We start from the raw sequence: 22,805 nt of genomic DNA, 5'->3' as shown, positions 1-22,805 counted from the left end.
TCATGGCCCAACATTCCTGAATTCCCTGCTTAAATCCTTCTTTCTTCTGTTAAATTGGTCCTTAATGCAACTTTCATGACATTTTCATTTTGGTCATCGTCCTTAATATCTATCAGAGGTAGTTTTTTTACACAGGGAGTGGTAGATGAAGGCATAAATCGAATGGATAACAAGAGACTTTTTCCCAGGGCAGAAATGGCTAATACAGGGGTGCAAAATTTCAAAGTGATTGGAGAAAAGCATAGGGACGTAATCAGAGGTAAGGATTTTTACAAGGAGAGTGGTGGGTGTGTGGAATGTACTGCCAGGTGTGGTGATGAAAGCAGATACATTAGACTCTTAGGTAGGCACATGGATGATCAAAAATGGAGGCTCGTGGGAGGGATGGATTATATACTAGAGCAGATTAAAAGATCGGTGCACCATTGTGGGTCAGAGGGCCTGTCCTGTGCTGTAGTATGCTATGTTCTATGTTCTATTGTGGATTAGCAACATCTTTCATGAGTTCATTCCACAGAAATTCCTTAAGATGTCTTGTTATGTTGAAAGCACAATTTAAGTGTTGTATCTCCTGCCTCTAATGCTCAGAGTCCCAATACAAAGTAGTAAACTGCTCCTACTTCCAAATGATATCATTCTCATCAAAGTGAAACTGGTTTTTGCATCTAGTGGAGACTGGTGTTCCTGACTGTGTTTCAGATACCTATTAACATGATTGGGAAAAAACATTTAGCCTGACATACTGAGATTGGAAGATATATTGTAAAATATAAGCTATCATATGTATTTATATTTATTGTGGTTTTCTTAAATTAATATTGTGTTCTTTATTGTGTTGTGTATATTTTTGTGCTGCATCAGATCCAAAGTGATTATTATGTCATTATCTTTTACATTTGTGTACTGGTAAATGGGATTAAACAATCTAATATCTTGAATCTTGAGAGGATAGGTGAACAGTCAAATGTTTTGACACTGGCTGAAGAGAGCAGTAGAAATTCACTGATAATCATAGAGGAGTTCAGGGTTCTATAATAGAACAAGATCTCAAATGTTATGCTTCGATAATGTTAGTAAACTTTCTTAGGCAGCTTTAAAACACAGTTAAGTTTATACAATTCTCCATTTAGATTGTATTGTTTTATTATTTAATTTTAATAGCACAAACCTGTTCTTACCATACAAAGAATAATTTCTTTTTCAGCTTTGTAATGCATTACATATTTAATGTACATGTAGTTTATTTAAGTAAACTTTATATACAGTTTATGATGCGGGGAAAGAAAGTTGTACAGATCAGATGAATGCGACATGCACTGGCTTCTTTAGGGACAGTGGGAATGTTTCATTTTCAGAGCGATGATGTGTTCACTGGAATGTCTGTTCACATTACAGAAAGTGTGCACCTTCATCACCACATGGAAGGTTCGTCATACCTGCAAACAGAAATAAACTGAGTAAATATAACTGCTGACATTTGTGTGAAAAGACACAAGAGATTCTGTAGATGCTGGAAATCTGAAACAGCACACACAAAATGCTGGAGAAACTCAGCAGGTCAGGCAGCATCTATGGAGAGGAATGGCCAGCTGACACTTTGGGCCGAGACATTCTGAATTCAGTCCTGATGAAGGGTCTCAGCCTGAAACGTTGACTGTCCATTTCCCCCCAACAGATGACACATTGAGTTCCTCAAGCATTTTGTGTGTTGCTGCATGAAAGAAATCCTTTTATGGGAGATGTTCCCATTTTGTCAGCAGAGAAAATAAAACACCTTCAGGTTATTAATTCTTAAATGTTTGACATACCATTAAGTATGCTCCTTCTACTCAGGTGACATTAAATTTAACAATACATATGTATGAATTGAATGCATATTCAGTTAATGATGTGGTAAGGTAGCATTGGGGTAGCACAATAGTACAGGGTGGCACAGCAGTTTAAGGGTAACGTGGTAGCGTAGTGGTTAGTGCTATTGCTTTGCAGTGCCAGCTGTAAGATTAGGGTTCGATTCCTGCTGCTGTCTATAAGGCATTTATACGTTCTCCCCATGACCACGTGGATTTCCTTCAGGTGCTCCAGTTGCTTCCCACAGTCCAAAACATACATTTTGATGTTTTGATGGAGATGTGACAAATAAAGCTAATTTCTCTCTCTTTCTTTCTACACTCCCCTATCTTTCAAGTAACACACCCAGCGCAGTTCATCTTTTTTAAACTATAAAATTTTCTGTACTCACCGGTATTTAGGAAAACTTTCAGCATTTTCTCTCAGCATCAAATCCGTCCTCACCAGTGCTTCAGGGCTGGATCTCTTCCCATACCTTATGCAGGCAAATAATCAACACATTTTTCTGTTAGAAAATTGCTACAGTCACTCAATTAATTAGATTTACAAATAATATATTCACCTGCAGATTTTTATTAAAACAACTCCATTCATACCTCCTGCTTCAAAACATCCACCATGGACCAAGGACCAAGGTAATATATCTGAACTACTGGCGTCCTGTCGCACTCACCTCAATCATAAGCAAATGCTTTGAGAGGCTGGTCAAGGACTACATCTGCAGCATGCTACCACCCACACTGAACTCCCTACAATTCGCTCACCGACACAACCGATTGACAGACGACGCAAGAGCCACAACTCCACAATCCGTCCTTACACATCTGGAGAAGAAGGATGCTGATGTGAGAATGCTGTTCTTCAACTACAGTTCGGCATTCAACACCATAATTCCCTACAGGCTTGACAAGAAGCTCAGAGACCTCAGCTTTCACCCTGCCTTGTGCAGCTGGATCCTGGACTTCCTGACAGATCGCTGGCAGGTGGTAAGTGTGGGCTCCCTCACCTCTGCCACTACTCTGACCCTCAACACAGGAGCCCCTCAGGGCTGTGTTGTAAGCTCCCTCCTTTACTCGCTGTATACCCATTACTGTGTCGCCACCCACAGCTCCAATTTGCTGACGATACTACATTGATTGGCCTTATCTGAAATAAATAATGAGGCAGCTTACAGAGAAAAAAGTCATCACCCTGACACAGTAGTGTCAAGAAAACAACCTCTCCCTTAATGTTGCAAAAACAAAGGAGCTGGTTGCGGACTACAGGAGGAATGGAGACAGCCTAATCCCCATTGACGTCAATGGATCTGGGTTGAGAGGGTGAACAGCTTTAAGTTCCTCAGCATACACATGACTGAGGATCTCACTTGGTCTGTGTGGTGAAAAAGGTACAACAGTGCCTCTTTCACCTCAGATGATTGAAGGAGTTCGACATGAGTTCCCAAATTCCAAGGACTTTCTACAGGAGCACAATTGAGAGCATCCTGACTGGCTGCATCACTGCCTGGTATGGGAACTGTACCTCCTTTAATTGCAGGACTCTGCAGAGAGTGGTGTGGACAGCCCAGTGCATCTGAAGATGTGAACTTACCAATATTCAGGACATTTACAGAGACAGATGTGTACAAAGGGCTTGTAGGATTATTGGGGACCTGAGTCACCCCAACCACTAACTGTTCCAGCTGCTATCATCCAGGAAACCCTACCGCCACGTTAAAGCCAGGACCAATAGGCTCCGGGACAACTTCTTCCACCAGGCTATCAGACTGATTATTTCATGCTGGTACAATTGTATTTCTAAGATATATTGACTGTCCTATGTTCTGTGTTCTGTGTTCTATGTTCTATGTCCTGTTGTACATACTATTTATTACAAATGACTATAAATTGCACATTCCACATTTAGACGGAGACGTAACTTAAAGAATTTTACTTCTTATGTATGTGAACGATGTAAGAAATAAAGTCAATTCAAATGACTATCAACACTTTTCAAACACAGGTAATCTTTTAATCTGGATATTTGATGGGAGAGCCAGGATTTATTGATAATCTATAACTACCCTTGATCCAAGCTGTTTAGGAGTCAACCATATAATTGGAATCACATATCTAAAGCTTTACTTGTCACATGTACGTATATCAAAACACACAGTGAAGTGTGTCATTTGTGTCAAGACAAATCAACGTGAATGTGCTAGGTTAGTCCATAAGTATCACTGCTTATGCCTCACTTAGACTTCTCTAACTTTTAACTCTATTTCTTCATCTCTCATTGCAATATGTAGTGGCATCTCCAGTATTTCTCTTGGCTATTCCTTTCAGTGGCAGGGTTCCACATTCTTGCCACTTTCTTGGTAAGTAGTCTCTCATGAATTCCTTATTAAAATTAAAGATAAGAATGAGGATATGCTAGAAATTATGAAAAACATTAAGATGGAAAGGTCCCTGGGCCAGAAGGGATTTACATCGGTTTACTACAGGAAACAAAGGTATTGACCTTTGTGTCCTTCCTGGCTAGTACCAGAGGACTGGATAATGGCAAATGTTGTTCCCTCGTTGCAGAAAGTTAATAGGGATTATCCAGAGAAATTCTAGACCAGTGAGTCTTACATCAGTGGTGGGCAAACTGTTGGAGAGTATTCTTAAAGGCAGTGTTAACAAGTGTTTGGAGAAGCGTAGTTTGATTACAGATAGTCAGCAGGACTTTGTGAGGGGCAGATCATGCCTCACGAGCTCGACTGAATTCTTTGAGGATGTGATAAAGTACATATTGATGAGGGTAGAGCACTGGATATGGTGTGTACAGATTTTAGTAAGGTATTTGATAAGGTTTCCCTTGGTAGGCCCATTCAGAAAGTCAAGAAGCATGAGATTCAGGAAAACTTGGCTGTGTGGATTTGGAATTGACTTGTCTGCAGAAGGCAGAAAGTGAGAATGGATGGAGCTTATTCTGCTTGGAGGTTGATAACCATTAATCTGGGTGCCAACCAAGACGGAGAGAGAGAGAGAGAGAGAGAGAGAGAGAGAGAGAGAGAGAGAGAGATAGTAGTATTCTGCAGGGATCTGTTCCAGAACCCCTATTTGTAATTTTTATAAATGACTTAGATGAGGAAGCAGAAGGGTGGGTTAGTAAGTTTGCAGATAACATGAGGGTTGGTAGTTTGGTGAATAGTGTAGAAGGTTGAAGGTTACATCGGAACATTGACAGGACGTAGAGCAAGGCAAAAAAAGTGGCAGATGGAGTTCAATCAAAAATTGTGAAATGATTCACTTCAGAAGGTCGAACTTGAAGGCAGAGTACAACATTAACAGCAGGATTCTTGTGAGTGTGGAAGAACAAAGGCAGCTTGGAGTCCATGTCCATAGATTCTTCAAAGTTACTGTGCAAGTTGATAGATGGTTATGAAGGCATATGGTATGTTAACCTTCATTTGTCAGGGGATTGAGTTCAAGAGCCACATGTAGTGTTGTAGCTCTATAAAACTCTGGTCAGATGATACTTGGGGTATTGTGTTCCGTTCTAGTCACCTGATTATATGAATGATGTGAAAGCTATAGAGAGGATGCAGATGAGATTTACCAGGTTGCTGCTGAGATTGGAGAAAATGTCTTATTAGGAAAGAGCAAGCTAAGGCTTTTCTCTGGTACAAAGGAGGATGAGAGGTAACTTGATAAAGGTGGATGGGATGATGAGAGCGATAGAAAGAGTGGATAACCAGCACTTTTTGCCAGGGTGGCAATGGTCAATATCAGAGGGCATCTATTTTAGATGAGTGGAGGAAGGTTTATGGAGATGTAGAAATAGGTTTTTTACACAGAGTGGTGGGTGCCTGGAGCAATCTGCCAGGGGTGGTGGTACAGGCAGACACATTAAGGCCAGTTAAGAGACTCTTTAGATAGGCACATGAATGAAAGAAAAATGGGGAACTATGTGGGAGGAAGGGTTAGATTGATCTCGTGTTTATATAAGTTGGCATAACATTGTAGGCTAAAGGGCCCATTCCTGTGCTGTATTGTTCTATGCCTCTAAAGCTCTTGATGCTCATATCATATTCATGCTCTGTAGTTTCATTCTTCTTCACAGTGGCAACAGTGCCTCCTCCATCAAATCTTTTTGTCATTTTAAAGGCCATCCATCATCCTTCACTTATACAACCTATTCCGATTGGGATTACTTTGCAGTTTTCTGGAAACGTTAGTTTAAATGGACACATGTTCCTGCCTGCTTGACCAGGAAGGCAGCCATAAAATCAGGGCGAACCATTGCAGAGGGAAGTTATGAGACGTAACCAGGGTAGCACGGTAGTGTGGTGGTTAGTGCAGTGCTTTGCAGTGCCACAAACCAGGTTGAATTCACGTCACAGACTGGAAAGGGGTTTGTATGTTCTATAAGGAGATGTTCAGTTCCTAATCTGAGTGTAAAGTAGTGAAGGTGGGAAATAAGAAGCAGGATAAAGATCAGATCGATGGGATGTAAGGCTGAATGGGCTCCTCGTGTCCAAGTTCTGCTGTAAAGAACTGAAAATGCACAGCAGGCAGTCATTAACAGTTGATGCACAATTTGTCATTAGCATTAATTATATGCTATGTCAGTTATGGTTGGAGCCAGCTTGAAGCTAGTGCTTCTCATTAGCTTTAATCACATTTGCTGCAGTAACATTCTGTTCAACATCTGTGAGATTTTTTGTACCTGCAAAGCAATTTTAAAATAATAATTTTGTTTTTGATACATGTTACGTAGTTAAATTTAATCTCATTTCACTTTGTAAAAATGTTCAAAGAGATGCCGCTAAAGCAATGGAAGATAATAATTTATCTTCCTAGAGTGCCACAGAGGCATAGCAGTTAGTGCGATAAAATCCATTTATCCTTTTCTAATCGAAATAATTTTACAGTATTTCTGAAAAAGTGAAAGGAATGTTAGTTTAAATAAACACATGTTCCTGCCTGAACAAACTCCTTCACCAGGAAGACAACCGTAAAATCGGGACCAGGCTATACTGGATAGAAGCTAAGACACATTTCTTAACGAACAACATAGGCTACCACTATCTAAATCCCCTACTTGCCCTGCACCTACCATCCACAGCTCCACATACCAACTGCTATCATCTCAATCTTCACCTCCTACAGCCCCCTTCTTCCCCAGTCATCATGGACTCATCTTCACTACTGAGAAGGTGTGAAGGGCTCTGGAAAAACTCGGGCATGGCAAACTATTAGCGCCGGATGGTGTGAATGCCGAGGTTCTGAAGGAGTGTGTTGAGCAGCTGTGTGGAGCTCTCCAGCACATTTTCAATCAGAGTCTCAGCCTGACTGTGTGGAAACATCATGTGTGGTCCCAGTACCCAAGAAGGGCCAACGGAAAGTCTTGAATGATTACCGTCCAGTGGTCCTGACCTCATACATCATGAAAACCCTGGAGCGGCTGGTCCTGGTTCACCTCTGACCCCTGGTCAGATCAGCTCCCAGTCCCCTGCAGTTTGCCTACCAGGAGCACAATGGAGTCCCGATGCTGTCATCTACCTGCTGAACAGAGCCTACTCCCATTCGGATAAGCAGGGCAGCACCGTGAGGATCGTGTTTTTTGATTTCTCAAGTGTCTTCAATACCATACAGCCCTCATTGCTGGGGGAAAAGCTCCATTCAATGCAGGTTGGCACTTCCATTGTATCTTGGATAATGGACTATTTGATTGGCAGACCACAGTTTGTGCGGCTTCAGAGCTTGGGTCAGACTTGGTAATAAGCAGAAACAAGAGAAAATCTGCAGATGCTGGAAATCCGAACAACACACACAAAATGCTGGAGGAACTCAGCAGGCAGGGCAGCATCTATGAAAAAAAGTACAGTTGATGTTTTGGGCCGAAACCCTCCAGCAGGTGGTAATAAGCAGCACTGGGACTATATTGGTTTTCTTCCTGTTTACCCTGTATTCCTTAGACTTTAGATACAACACTGAGTCATGTCATCTGCAGAAATTCCCTGATGACTCAGCAATAGCCGGGTGTATAAAGGGAGAATGGGAGAATGAATGCAGGCCCTGGTGAAGGACATTGTCAAATGGTGCGAGCTGAATCATCTGCAGCTCAACATCAGTAAGATAAAGGAGATGGTGATGGACTTTAGGAAGACTGAGCCTGCACTGCTCCCTGTTACTATTGATGGTGAGGACATGGATGTGGTGAGGACGTACAAGTACCTGCGGCTGCACCTGGATGACAGACTTGAGTGGAGCACCAACACACAGGCTATGTACAAGAAGGGCCAGAGTCGCCTCTACTTCCTGAGGAGACTGAGATCCTTTGGAGTATGCAGGCCTCTCCTTCACATGTTCTACCGGTCTGTTGTTGCCAGTACAATCTTCTATGTGGTGGTGTGCTGGAGCAATGGTGCAAACACAGGTGATGCCAACAGGCTCAATAAATTGATTAGAAAGGCTGGCTCTGTTATAGGAGTCAAACTGGACACATTGGAGAACAAAAGACCCTGTGGAAAATCCTGGCAATTCTGGACAATGTTTCTCACCCTCTGCATACCACCTCGGCTGAGCAGAGGAGCACTTTTAGTGATAGACTAAAACAACTGTGCTACTCCAAAGGACACTATATGAGGTCATTCTTACCTCTGCCATTAGGCTCTATAATGAGTCAACCTATAGCCGGGGAAGTGATGACCCCCTCCTGTTGGACTGTTTGAGAGAATTTATTTTTATTCTTTCTTACTTCACTTTTAATATTTGTATATCTGTGCACTTGTAATGCTACTGTGACACTGTAATTTCCTTTGGGATCAATAAGATATCTATCTTCACGCTAGAAATGTTACAGCTATTACAGCTTGGGTGTTGCAGCTGGGAGTTCAATCCAGCGTCTTCTGTGAGAAAGTTTTTATGTTCTTCTCTTTTTCTCCAGTCCTGCAGAAGGGTCCCGGCCCAAAATGTTGACTTTACTCTTTTCCATAGATGCTGTCTGGCCTGCTAAGTTCCTCCAGTATTTTGTGTGTGTTGCTTGGATTTCCAGCATCTTCAGATTTTCTCTTGTTTATAGGTTCCTACAAACTTTTGAGGGGCATACTATCATCCCCTCAAAATTAATCAATGCAGGCAAAGCAGTGGATGTTGTCTGCATGGACTTTAGTGAAGACACTTTATAAGGTTTCGCATGGGGGGCTGATCAAGAACCTTCACTCTTTGGGCATTCAAGATGAGGTAGTAAATTGCATTAGACATTGGCTTTGTAGGAGAAGCTGGAGAGTGGCAGTAGATGGTTGTGTCTTTGACTGGGGGCCGGTTACTAGTAGTATACCACAGGGATTGGGGCTGGGTCCTTTAGAAACCATAGAAACCATAGAAAAACTACAGCACAGAAACCGGCCTTTTGGCCCTTCTTGGCTGTGCTGAACTATTTTCTGCCTAGTCCCACTGACCTGCACACGGACCATATCCCTCCATACACCTCCCATCCATGTATCTGTCCAATTTATTCTTACGTTTGTAAATGTTAAAAAGAACCCGCATTTACTACCTCGTCTGGCAGCTCATTCCATACTCCCACCACTCTCTGTGTGAAGAAGCCCCCCCTAATGTTCCCTTTAAACTTTTCCCCCCTCACCCTTAACCCATGTCCTCTGGTTTTTTTCTCCCCTTGCCTCAGTGGAAAAAGCCTGCTTGCATTCACTCTATCTACACCCATCATAATTTTAAATACCTCTATCAAATCTCCCCTCATTCTTCTACGCTCCAGGGAATAAAGTCCCAACCTATTCAACCTTTCTCTGTAACTGAGTTTCCCAAGTCCCAGCAACATCCTTGTAAACCTTCTCTGCACTCTTTCAACCTTATTTATATCCTTCCTGTAATTTGGTGACCAAAACTGAACACAATACTCCAGATTCGGCCTCACCAATGCCTTATACAACCTCGTCATAACATTCCAGCTCTTATACTCAATACTTTGATTAATAAAGGCCAATGTACCAAAAGCTCTCTTTACGACCCTATCTACCTGTGACGCCACTTTTAGGGAATTTTGTATCTGTATTCCCAGATCCCTCTGTTCTACTGCACTCCTCAGTGCCTTACCATTTACCCTATATGTTCTACCTTGGTTTGTCCTTCCAAACTGCAATACCTCACACTTGTCAGTATTAAACTCCATCTGCCATTTTTCAGCCCATTTTTCCAGCTGGTCCAAGTCCCTCTGCAGGCCCTGAAAACCTTCCTCACTGTCCACTACACCTCCAATCTTTGTATCATCAGCAAATTTGCTGATCCAATTTACCACATTATCATCCAGATCATTGATATAGATGACAAATAACAATGGACCCAGCACTGATCCCTGTGGCACACCACTAGTCACAGGCCTCCACTCTGAGAAGCAATTCTCTACTACCACTCTTTGGCTTTTTCCATTGAGCCAATGTCTAATCCAATTTACCACCTCTCCATGTATACCTAGCGAATTAATTTTCCTAACTAACCTCCCATGCGGGACCTTGTCAAAGGCATTACTGAAGTCCATGTAGACAATATCCACTGCCTTCCCTTCATTCCCTTTCCTGATAATCTCCTTAAAAAACTCCAATAGATTGGTCAAACATGACCTACCACGCACAAAGCCATGTTGACTCTCCCTAATAAGTCACTGTCTATCCAAATGCTTGTAGATCCTGTCTCTTAGTACTCCCTCCAATAACTTACCCACTACCAACATCAAATTTACCAGCCTATAATTTCCCGGATCGCTTTTTGATCGTTTTTTAAACAACGGAACAACATGAGCCACTCTCCAATCCTCCGGCACCTCACCCGTAGACACTGAACTTTGTTGTTTGTCATCTACTATACATTATTATCTGGGTGATAATGTGGTTAACTGGATCAGCAAATTTGTGGGTGACACCAAAATTGGAGGTGTGGACAGTGAGGAAGGGCACCGTGGCTTGTAGAGAAATCTGCATCAGCTGGAAAAATGGACTGCAAAATAGCAGATGGAATTTAATGCAGACAAGCGCAAGGTTTCGCACTTTGGTAGGACCAACCAGGGTAGGTTTTACACAGTGAACAGTAGGGCACAAAGGAGTGTGGTAGAACAATGGGATCTGGGAATACAGGTCCATAAATCATTGAAAGTGGAGTCACAGATAGATAGGATCATAAAGAAAGCATTTGGCACATTGGCCTTCATAATTGAGTACAGGAGATTAGATGTTATGTTGAAGTTGTATAAGACATTGGTGAGGCCTATGTTGGAGTATTGTGTGAAATTTTGGTCACTGGAAAGATGTAAACAAGGTTGAAAGAATACAGAGAAAATTCACAAGGATGTTGCCAGACCTGGAGGACCTGAGTTATAAGGAAAAATTGAATAACTTAGGACTGTATTCTTTAAAACATAGAGGATAGAGAAATTGGATGAGGTATACAAAATTATGAATGGTATAAACAGAGTATATGCAAGCAGGCTTTTTCCGCTGAAGTTGGATGGGACTACAACCAGAGGTCATGGGTTAAGGGTGAAGAGTGAAAAGTAGCGTTTAAAGAGAACATGAGGGGAAACTTCTTCACTCACAGGGTCGTGAGAGTGTGGAATGAGCTGCCGTCACAAGTGGTGCATGCAAGCTTGATTACAATGCTTAAGAGAAGTTTGGATAGGTACTTGGGTAGTAGGGGAACAGAGGGCTATAGTCCTGGTGCAGGGTGATGAGAGTGGGCAGTGTAAGTGGTTTTGGCATGGGTTAGATGGGCCAAAGGGACTGTTTCTGTGCTGTACTTCTCGATGACTCTATAAGCTTCAAGTCCAAGGCCTCACTACCTTCTTGTGCAGCTGGATGCTCAATTTCTTCACTTACAGACCCCAGTCATTTTGATCTCCTCCACAATCTCCCTAAGCACAGTTGCACCACAAGGCTGTGTGCTTAGCTTCCTGCTCTACTCACTTTACACTTGTGACTGTGAGGCTCAGCACAGATCTAATGTTATATTTAAGTTTGCCAATGACAGCACTGTTGTTGGCTGTATCAAAGGTGGTGATAAATTAGCATACAGGAGGGAGATTGGAAATCTGGCTGAGTGGTGTCAAAACAACAACCCCTCACTCAATGCCAGCAGGACCAAGGAGATGATTACTGACTTCAGGAGGAGGCAACCGGAGGTCCATGAACCAGTTAACATCGAGGGATCAGAGGTGGAGGGGATCAGTAAATTCCTTGGTAGTATCATTTCCTAGGATCTGTCCTGGGTCGAGAACATAATTGCCCTCAAAGAAAGCACAGCAGCACCTCTAATTTCTTAGAAGTTTGCGAAGATTTAGAATGTCATCCAAAAATTTGACGAACTGTTGGAGAGTATATTGACTGGTTGCATCACAGCCTGGTAAACAAACACCAATGCCCTTGTATGGAAAAGCCTACAAAAAGTAATGGAAACGGCCCAGTCTATTAGCAGTAAAACTTTCCCTACCATTGAGTACATCTCCACAGTGCAGAGTCGCAAGAAAGCAGCATCGATCATCAGGGAATCTCACCACCCAGGTCATGCTCTCTTCACACTGCTGCCATCAGGCAGGAATTACAGGAGCCTCAGGACCCACACCACCAGGGTCAGGAACAGTTATTACCCCTCAACCATCATGCTCCTGAACCAGTGGGGATAACTTCACTTGCCCCATCACTGAACAGTTCCCACAAACTATGGACTCACTTTCAAGGACTCTTCATTTCATGTTCTCAATATTTATTGCTTATTTATTTATTATTATTATTATTTCTTATTTTTCTCTTTTTTTTGTATTTACACATTTTGTTGTCTTTTGCATACTGGTTATTTGTCTGCCTTGAAGGGGGCAGTCCTTCATTGATTCTGTTCTGTTTCTTGTATTTTCTGTCATTGCCGGCAAGAAAATGAATCTCAGGGTTATACAGAATATGGTGACAAATATGTACTTTGATAATAAATTTACTTTGAACTTTGAATGTTTTTCCTATGTGCGCGTAGGTTTCTTATGGGTGCTCTGGTTTCCTCCCACAGTCCAAAGGTATATTGATTAGTATGTTAAATGGTTATTGTAAATTGCCCTGTGATTAGGCTAGAATTAAATCAGAATTCACTGGGCAGTGCGGCTCAGTAGGTCAGAAGGGCCTGTTCTGCACTGTATCTCTAAATAAATGGAATTAATTCCTTGTTCTGCAAACAACAAAGGTTAAGTTATCTAAGCTTCAGTTCAGAAGATTGTCCATGGCTGCTGGAAACCAGTGGGGCTTGGAGGAATCAGGTTAGAATTTGAGAGTAAGCTGGCAATTCATGTTTCATGCAAAGACACCAAAAATGTAAAATGTTGTGCAGAAGAGGAAAATATGACCCTGGTATTCCATGCAGAGTGTTAATAGTTGCAAGTATAAAGGATTTTACAGTAATACCAAAAAAGGAAAAGAAGTACTATCAGGCCATTCTTTGATGTTTCGGGGAAATTTAGTGGGAAAGGGGATTGCCATGAGCCAACAGAAGCTCTGAGCCAAATAGTCCCTTTCTCTGCAGTAAGGAAATATAAACTGAAAAGCACTTATCGGAGCAGAAAGGCAGGATTGATTCTTTTTGTTAATTACAAGATATAAAAAGTTACATGTTCAATCTTTTCAAACGATTAATAGTAGAAAATATTAATTTAAACTAATCATAATCACCATATAGAAGGAATATCCAGATATAGGGAAACAAAAAGATGTAGAATTGCTGAACATTAAATACTGGGAAACTGTGTGCCTCAAGGATTCATCCAGCATTAAGGATCCCCATCACCCAGGACATGCCCTCTTCTCAATGCTACCATCAGGAGGCGATATAGAAGCCTGAAGGCACACACTCAACGATTCCGGAACAGCTTCTTCCCCTCCGCGATCAGATTTCCGAATGGTTAATGAATTCATGTACACTGCACTTTGTTTCCTGGATTTACTGTGTATGCACACAAGAAAATTAATCTCACTGTTGTACAGTATATGGTAACAGATATGTCCTTTGATAATAAATTTATTTTGAACTTTGAACTTCACTTTTTTCTTTTTCTCTTTTTACACTACTTATATATAGTAATTTAGTTTTTTAAATTATGTGTTACAATGTACTGCTGCCGCAAAACAACAAATTGCATGACATAAACCAATGATATTAATCCTGATTCTGATTCTATGCTAGAATAATACAGAGCGCATTCGGTTTGAGTTCAATCGCGGGGGGCGGCACTGCATACTAACCCAGATGAGCCTCATTACGTCGTTGTTTTACAAAGACAATGCGGAACAGGACGTAAACCGGACTCGGGACTTGATATAGTGGATTAAAGTATATCCCAATATATTAGTAGCAAAACAGGGACACCTCCGAAGAAATCTTTCTTTCTAGTCGGCACTGTTGTAATTACAGTTAATGTTGTGGGAACTCCAGTTTGTGAATTGTCTGCGGGTTGTTCATTTACGGCCTTAGCCGTGCGGAAGTCACATGGGAGAGAAGGCGGGCCTCCGCCCATCGAGACAACTGCAGCAATCGTTGGCCCAGCCGACTACCCGGGACAACTACAACAGACCGGAGCCCCGGGCCAGAACTGTCTCCTGGTTTCTCTTCCTATAGATACTGCCTCACTTCCAGAAAGTGTTGAGTACAGGAGTTGGGATGTTATGTGTAAATTCTGTCAGTCCTCGATGAGGCCAGATTTGGAGTATTGTGTGCAGTTCTACAGGTATATCAATAAGACTGAAAGAGTACATGGAACATTTACGAGGATGTTGCTGGGACTTGAGGACCTGAGTTATAGGTGAAGGTTGAACAGGTTAGAACTTTATTCCCTGGAGAATGGCGAAAATGAGGGCATAAATAGAGTAAATGCAAGCAGGCTTTTTCCCCCCACTAAGGTTGAGTGAGTCTAGAACTAGAGGTCATAGGTTAAGAATGAAAGGTGAAATATTTAAGGGGAACTTCTTCACTCAGACGGTGGCGAGAGTGTAGAACGAGCTGTCAGCAGAATTGGTGGATGCGGATTCAATATCAATGTTTAAGAGAAGTTTGGATAAGTACATGAATGGGAAGGGTATGGAGGGTTATGGTAGAGGTGCGGGTCGATGGGACTAGACAGAATAACAGTTTGGCATGGACTAAATGGGCCGAAGGGCCCGTTTCTGTGCTCTATGACTAAATTCTTGCGGAACGCTCCTTAATCGCGGTGTACAGTAGTTTCTCAGCTGGAGGCCAGCCCAGACATTGCTTTAAGATCATTGTATGTTTGTGTTTGGGACTGGTCTTATAGCTTAGTCTAGCGTTCGGTGCCAATTCCAGTCAGCTCAGTGTGTTCAGACAAAACCTGGATATCAGATACTGGGGGCATTTTCAAACCTGCCAGTCTGGTGGGCAAACAGTCCGCGGTTATTAACGTCACTGACAGAAAGTGGCAGGGTATTGGGTGCGCCAACAGAAGGATTCTGTAGATGAATGGAAATCCAGAGCAATACACACACATAAAATGCTGGAGGAATTCAGCAGGTCAGGCGGCATCTATGTAGAGGAACAGAGAGTTGACGTTTCCGGCCGAGACCCTTCATCAGGACTAGGCCCACGAATCAGGGCATTGTGCTGCAGCCGTTCAAATCTTTGGTCAGGCAGCATCTGGATAATTACATTCAAATCTGGTCACCCCATTACGGGTAGGATGTGGAGCCTTTGATGAGATTCACCAGATGAGCCCTGATGAGGGGTCTTGGCCCGAAATGTCGACTGTTTACTGTTTTCCATAGATGCTGCCTGGCCTGCTGAGTTCCTCCAGCATTTTGGGTGTCACCAGGATGCTGCCTGGATTCGAAGGTATGAGTTATAAGGAGAGGTTGGATGAACATGGATTGTTTTCTATGGAGTGAAGAAGGTTGATTGGAGAATGTAACATTACGGAGTCCTGTTCTCAGGATGGGGAAAAATAAAGAGTTGAAGGGTAGCTTTACTTCTCACATGTACATCGAAGCGTACAGCGAAATGCGTCCAATCAAATCAGCGAGGATAATGCCGGGGGCAGCCCGCAAGTGTCGCCACGCTTCCGATGTCAAGATAGGATACTCACAATTTACTAACCCTAACCCGTATGTCTTTGGGCTGCGGGAGGAAACCAGAGAAGCCGGAGGAAAACCATGCGGTCACGGGGAGAACGTCCTTACAGGCAGAGGCCATAACTGAACCCAGATCACTGATGCTGTAAGACGTTGCGCTAGCCCAGACGGATACTAGAGGGCATAGATTTAAGGTGAGAGGCAGAACATTTAAAGATGATTTACAAGGTAAGTTTTGTACAGAGGGAGCGATGGGTGTCTGGTTCATTCTCCCGGGGCAGAGGTAAAGGTCGATATAATAACAAATTTAAAGAGACATTTAGTCAAACACGAACAGGCAGCGGATGGAGGCGGTAGCGGTATGGATTATGTGCGAGCAGGTGGGATTAGTTTAAATTGGCATCAGGGTTAGCATATACACCGTGGGACGAAAACCTATTCCTGTGCTGAACTGTTCTACGTTTGAAAAAGAATATTCGCTGAAAGTAGCTTCCGTTTAGAAGTGAGTTCCGAAAACGGGATTCTCCAAAAACTGTTGGCTGGTGTTTAAAGCAGATGGATTGCGGTCAATTTATTAGCGCGATTCCAGACGTGTTCAATAACAGACCATTAACTGTGGTCTATCCCAAAAGGACCCCCACCACCGCGTGTGTGCGGTGGGGAAGAATCGGCGTTAATGCTGAAACACGCACGTGATTTTGTGATAATCCAATGTATTTGTAAAGATGAAGATGATAGGTCCGGTGTTGCCACCCCTCCCTCTCTATATTTTGGGCCCAGTCTCCCGGAGTTGGGGTACAGGATCAAGGGAGTATAGCTACTCTAGTTATTCAGCAGAAACTCGAACAATTACCCAGACGACCGTTCTCTGTCCGGCGTTTCAAATCCGGACTGATGGCTATCTAATGTTAAAGTTCAGATCTATTTCAAATATAAATGCATTCCATTACCAGACAGGACGCCCTCAGAATTTCAGACACAATAAAACATTAAACATAGAACATTTCAGCACAGTACAGAGCCCCCGCCCACAATGTTGTGCTGACCCTTTAACCTATTCCAAGATCAGTCTAGCCCTTCCCTCCTGCATAGCCCTCCATTTTTCTATCATCCATTTGCCTATCCAAGGGTCTCTTAAACGTCCGTAATCTATCTGCCTCTACCACTGCCCATGGTAGGGAGTTCCACACATCCACTACTAAAATACCTCTAACATCCCCCCCCCCCCCGCCATACTTTCCTCATATCACCTTAAAACTATGGTCTGTCGTTTAAGTCATTTCAGCCCTGGGAAAAGTCTCTGGCTATACACTCAATCTATGCCTCTTGTCATCTTGTACACCGCTATCAAGTCACCTCTCATCCTCCTCCGCTCCAAAGAGAAAAGCCCTAACTCACTCAACCTCTCCTCATCAGACATGCTCTCTAATCGAGGCAGCATCCCGGTAAGTCTCCTCTGCTTCCACATCCTTTCTCTAATGAGGCGACCAGAGACACAGCCATATCTCTTGTCGTTTTTAGTACTTGACTTACTAAACCTAACAGAAGTCGGGGTTGGGAAGCTTTATCGTTGGGTTTGATTAATTTAAAATAGTTAAGTGCACTCTCTCTCGTCGTTTATTTCTCCCTCTTCCTCCCCTCCCTTTTGTTGGTTTTGCGCTTTGCCCCACTCATTGCTCCTTGCTGCAAAGACAGTTGGATGTACGGAGAGGACAAGCCACACGGTTCACACGCTGGCGGTCTCACCTTTGCCTGGTTATGAGGTTGATGTAGTGCCTCAGAGCCGAATAATACTTGGCCAAATCCTCTGCAGGCGCCCCTTCCCCGGGATTGTCAGGTCTGGAGGGGTAGGCGTCGGCGAAAGTCCCTATGCAGATGAGCATGCAGAACGCAAACGTGGAGACCCCCAGCCAAAGCTTCATATTAGTCTGCATCTGTAAAGAGAGCTACCGTCAGCGAACTCAGCTTAAATCGGCTCCCGGCGTGAGAAACGGACTAGGTCCTCGATCAGATCGATGGCAAGCTAAAAAAGACGATAACTGGTATTTTCCTATATGCTATCGTCAAGAAATGTTTGTACTCGACTGGTCATTCCGATCAGCTGGTGTTACACATTTTATTGTTTGTCCCGAAACTGTAAATCGTTTCAGTCTTCAAGTCGTTATACTGAACAATTCTTCTCCGAATGGCGCCCACACCCACCCTCCTAATTATGTTTAAATTCCAGGATAAGGACAAAAGCAATTCCGTGCATCACTTTTATAAATTGTTCATAAACTTTGATTAATCGTCATGTATATTGGTAAAAAAACAAAATATTGCTATTTCTGATAATAAATTTGTATTTAATCTTCACATAATTAACATAACATTAAATTCCATTGGAACAGTTGCAATCAAAATGAATTAGATTAATATTATAGATAACTTTTTTTTCTTTCTTGCAATATAATGTATTTTAACACGTTTCGTTCTGTGTAGTGACTAAGTGGATGAAACTGGTTTGCTGTCCCTGTTACTCACGTTTTGGGTCCACGGAGTGTGCTGGAAATCCGCCGCCGTTCTCTCTCTCTCACTCTGCGCCTCTGGTCGTTGTCTGCCTTTTTGAGGCTGTTTGGGGAAGTATTGGCATGTCCTGCGTTTTATGTGTTTCACTCGATGAGGCGAGGGAGGTTCCTGGTCACGCTTCAGTGACCAGAATTCGCGAGCACTTTCCTGCAATGCCCAAACAACGTCAGATGCGACGTTGCAGGGTACCTGTCACTGAAGTCCTGATAAGAGTGATTGGACACACCTCCGCGCCAGTCCCATCCTCCGGGAATGAACATACAGTCTTGTTGCATTGAGGTAAAACCCCCGGCCTCTCTTAAGCGTCAGTAATACACCCGGACTGCGAGCTGAAACTGTCACCGAACCGGACAGCGAGCCGAAAATATGTCATTGACTGGGTTGCGACTGGAGTCAGTGTTTGCGTTCTCCCACTGTCCTTACGGTGTTCCTGCAACTCGGTGTCAGAAAATGCACCCGATGTATCCGGAAGCCCACAGTTCCCGTTTTAATTGATATGTTGTCTATAAAGTAGACTGTATATTTCCCCAAAGAGACCCAGAGCTTTTGATTTCGAAGTATGTTACTTTAAATGAGATCCAATATCCAGGCGACAGAGATTTAATGAAACACAAATACTGTAACGCTACTAAAAGCATATTTTAAATGAGCTCGCCGATATGGAGAGTACAGTTAGAATGTGGTCATATTTTCCCGATGTATGTATAATAACGCCATATAGACTCAATCTGGGCAAGGTTGTGTCGTTTAAACATACATTTGGTTCAACAAGTTCGGGTGCACCCTGCAGATCTCTGAAACCATCGGAATAACTCACAAAACATGGTTGCAGAAATCGGAAATTCGCGGCAAATCTGTTTTAAGTGCTTTATTTAGTCATTTACGCACACAAATACTGGATAAACTCAGCGAGTCAGGCAGCATCTATGGAGGAGAATAAAAAGTCGACTTTTCGGCTAGAGAACATTCTTCAGGAGCCCTCATGAAGAGAATGAAATGTCTCGGCCTGATTCCTTTCCATAGACGCTGCCTGAGCTGCTGAGTTCCTCCAGCATTTTGTGCGTGTTGCTCTGGATTTCCAGCATCTGCAGCATCTCTAGTGTTTATTATTTAGTCGGTAAATGTTTAATTTATCGTAACTGCATGAAGGGGAATTAACATCGTTCTTCTGTCTAAGCCTAAGTCTTTCTTTGCACCTGTGCATACCTAGATGTGTGCACATGAGAAACTCCATTTGGAACGATGTTCTCCACAGCCGATGTTACTGTGCATGGAACAACGTCTTTGCACGTATGGTGGAATCAAAAATGCGAATCAAAATCAGGTTTAATATCGCTGACATGTATTGTGAAATTTGTGGTTTTGCAGAAGCGGTACAGTGCAATACATAAACGTACTATAAATCACAATAAGAAACATAAACAATTGAACTGGTGCATAAAGAGAACAAGACTAGTGTAGTGTACATGGGTTCAGAGACCTGATGATGGGGAGAAGGTGCAAATCCTGTGGGAGTTCAGACTCCTGTACCTCCTCCCTGAGGGCATCTCCTGGGTGGTGGGAGTCATCAATGGAATGCAGTAATTCTGCAGTTTGACTGCAATTATCACAACAAACTCGACTGCAGCCGCAAAGGTGCAGATACATCCAGTTCCGCGCCCTCTCCACACGTTACTTCCTTATTATACCATTCTGTCACTGCACTGCACGTTCACCCGTTCTACCCCAATGATCTGATCTGTTTCACCGCATCTCGATTACCTGTGACAATAATAAAGCGAGTTTCCAACTCTACCCGAGCAAGATTCGATATTTAACTGCCTTACGAACTAGAGTTTTTCTCTTCGGAGTGAAGGAGGATAAGAGGTGACTTGATAGAGGTGTACAAAATAATAAGAGGCATCGATCAGCATAGTCAGAAACTTTTTCCCAGGGCGAAATGACTAACACGAAGGGTCACAATTTAAAGATGATCGGAGGAAAGTATGGCGGGGGGGGGGGGCGGGATGTCAGAGGGTGGCTGTAGAGGCAGACACATTAGGTAATGAGACTCTTAGATAGGAAGGATTGGATTGATTTTATAAGATTATGTCGACACAACTTCGTTGGCTAAAAGGCCTGTACTGTGCTATAATATTCTATGTTTTATATTCTAACTAATATCTACGTTGGAATATTTTAGAATACTGCGCCAGATAATTTCTTGACTAGCCTGTAATCCTTTATTTTCCTGTTGACGGTCCGACCCTTAAAAATAGCATTTCAAAATTGAAGATTGTTTATTGTCATTTCCAGTTCACTTATGGAAGTGAATGCTGGACCATTTCTCCAGTAATGGAAAAGAGACTAGAAGCAGCTGAATTATGGTTCTACAGGAGAATGTTAAAAATATCATGGACCACACACACATCGAATGAAGAAGTTCTCAGAAGAGCCCAAGCAGTTCGATCACTCATACCAACAATAAGAGAAAGGCAACTCCGATTCCTAGGACACATCATGCGGAAAGATAAACTAGAAAAACTCATACTCTCTGGAAAGATTGAGGGGAGCAAACCTAGAGGAAGACCTCGGCTTACGTACATCAAAAGCATAGCCAGGTGGCTACACATCGAGGAAATGGAAATCATCCAAAAGACGAAGGATAGATCTATATGGAAAACCATGGTCACCAAAGTCCGCATCGGATATGGTACCCAGACAGATAGACAGTACACGAGTGTAAAGGAGAGCGAAATGATTGGTACTCCGGATCCGATGCAGCACAAAGTCATAACAAGCATAAAACATAATATATATATATATATATATACACACACATAAGATTAGCTTATATACACAGACTGATTGTATATACGTAAAGTGACGCTACGGACAGGTGACTCTGACTGGAAGTGACAAGTAGTGGTGGTGAGGGGAGTAATAAGATGGGTTAGTGGGGGAGGTGTTCATCAGTCTGAAGTATGAATGCCTGGTTCTCATTGCTACCATCAGGAAGGAGGTACAAGAGCCTGAAGGCACACACTCAACGATTCAGGAACAGCTTCTTCCCGTCTGCCAACCGATTTCTGAATGGACATTGAACCCATGAACACTACCTCACTACTTTTATTTCCATTTTTGCTGTACTTAATTTAACCATTACCTATATACTTACTGTAATTCATGTTTTTTTATTATTATTTATTGCATTGTACTGCTGCAAAGTCGACAGATTTCACGACATATGCCGGTGATATTAAACCTGATTGTGATGACAGCTATTCTGGTCCCCTAATAGCAGGGCGGAGAGTGATTTGCGTAAAAGCGCCCAGTGCAGAGAGTCTAGGAAACCGCGTGTCCGAGTTACAGGGAAAGTGCATCATGTTTTCCCCACTCCCATCAGGGAGGAGGCTAAGTAGCATCCAGGCCAGGACCAGCAGACTCAAAACCAGTTACTTTCCCTGATCAACACCTCCACCCACTAACACACCCCTCCACACCCCGACCACTACTTTATCATTTCCTGTCGGACACCTTATGTACAGATACTCCTGTGCCTAGGGTCACTTCATGGACATACAATCAATCTATCTATATAAGCTATGTTATGTACTTACATTTAATGTGTTTTTATTATTATGTTATTTATCTTGTTGTGTTTTTTGTGCTGCACCCTTAACACTTATCTTGTTCTCCTTTACACGTGTGTACTGGAAATGATATTAAACGATCTTTAATCTTGATGAAGGGTGCTGAAGAAGGACCTCTGCCGGAAAAGTCATTGACACTAGCAGTGTGTCAGAGGTCCGTGAGTGTCAGGGAGCAAGAGTGAGTGCCATTGCTATTACAAAGGAAAAAGTGCTAGGCAAACTCAAAGGTCTTGAGGTGGATAAGTGACCTGTGCCAGATGGACTGCATCCCAGAGTCCTGAGATTGCTCATGAGATAACAGATGCATTGGTCATGATCTTTCAAGAATCACTTGATTCTGGCATGGTCCAGGAGGACTGGAAAATTGCAAATGTAACTCCACTCTTTGAGGCTGTGTCTCTTTAAGGAGGAAGGCAAAAGAAAGGAAATTATAAGCCAGTTAGCCTATATTCTCAGTGGTTGGGGAAGTGTTGGAGTCTATTATTCAGGATGAGATTTCAAAGTACTTGGAGACTAATGATAAAATAAGTCAAAGTCATTATGGTTTATGTCAAGGGAAATCTTGCCTGACAAATTTGTTAGAATTCTTCGAGGAAGTAACAAGCAGGGTAGACAAAGGAGAGGCAGTGGATGCCATTTACTTGGATTTTCAGAAGGCATTTGATAAG

General features: G+C 42.7%; 1 protein-coding gene and 1 long non-coding RNA gene across 3 annotated transcripts in view; one reads left to right on the top strand and one right to left on the bottom strand.

Moving 5' to 3' along the window:
* Window positions 1-22,805, top strand: part of LOC140212282 (uncharacterized) — a 172,047-nt gene that overhangs the window by 120,621 nt on the left and 28,621 nt on the right. The gene's annotated exons all lie outside the window — the stretch shown is intronic.
* On the bottom strand, window positions 1,145-18,538 carry npy (neuropeptide Y). The gene is made up of 4 exons (XM_072282983.1): window positions 18,461-18,538; window positions 17,684-17,871; window positions 2,240-2,323; window positions 1,145-1,436 (listed from the first exon to the last, which is right to left on the bottom strand). The coding sequence occupies exons 2-4, from the start codon at window positions 17,869-17,871 to the stop codon at window positions 1,412-1,414; spliced, it is 297 nt and encodes a 98-aa protein (XP_072139084.1). The 5' UTR covers window positions 18,461-18,538; the 3' UTR covers window positions 1,145-1,411.

This window comes from Mobula birostris, chromosome 19 (assembly GCF_030028105.1).
Source record: "Mobula birostris isolate sMobBir1 chromosome 19, sMobBir1.hap1, whole genome shotgun sequence".
Classification (NCBI taxonomy): Eukaryota; Metazoa; Chordata; class Chondrichthyes; order Myliobatiformes; family Myliobatidae; genus Mobula; species Mobula birostris.
This window is presented reverse-complemented; position numbering and strand designations above follow the sequence as displayed.

Bases quoted from the DNA above. Each gene is read 5' to 3' on its own strand.
- npy (XM_072282983.1), bottom strand. From the start codon at position 17,871: ATGCAGACTAATATGAAGCTTTGGCTGGGGGTCTCCACGTTTGCGTTC. The intron at 2,324-17,683 runs GTGAGACCGCCA...TGCCTGCATAAG, and splicing joins AACCTCATAACCAGGCAAAG to GTATGGGAAGAGATCCAGCC. The intron at 1,437-2,239 runs GTGAGTACAGAA...TTCTGTTTGCAG, and splicing joins GAAAGTTTTCCTAAATACCG to GTATGACGAACCTTCCATGT.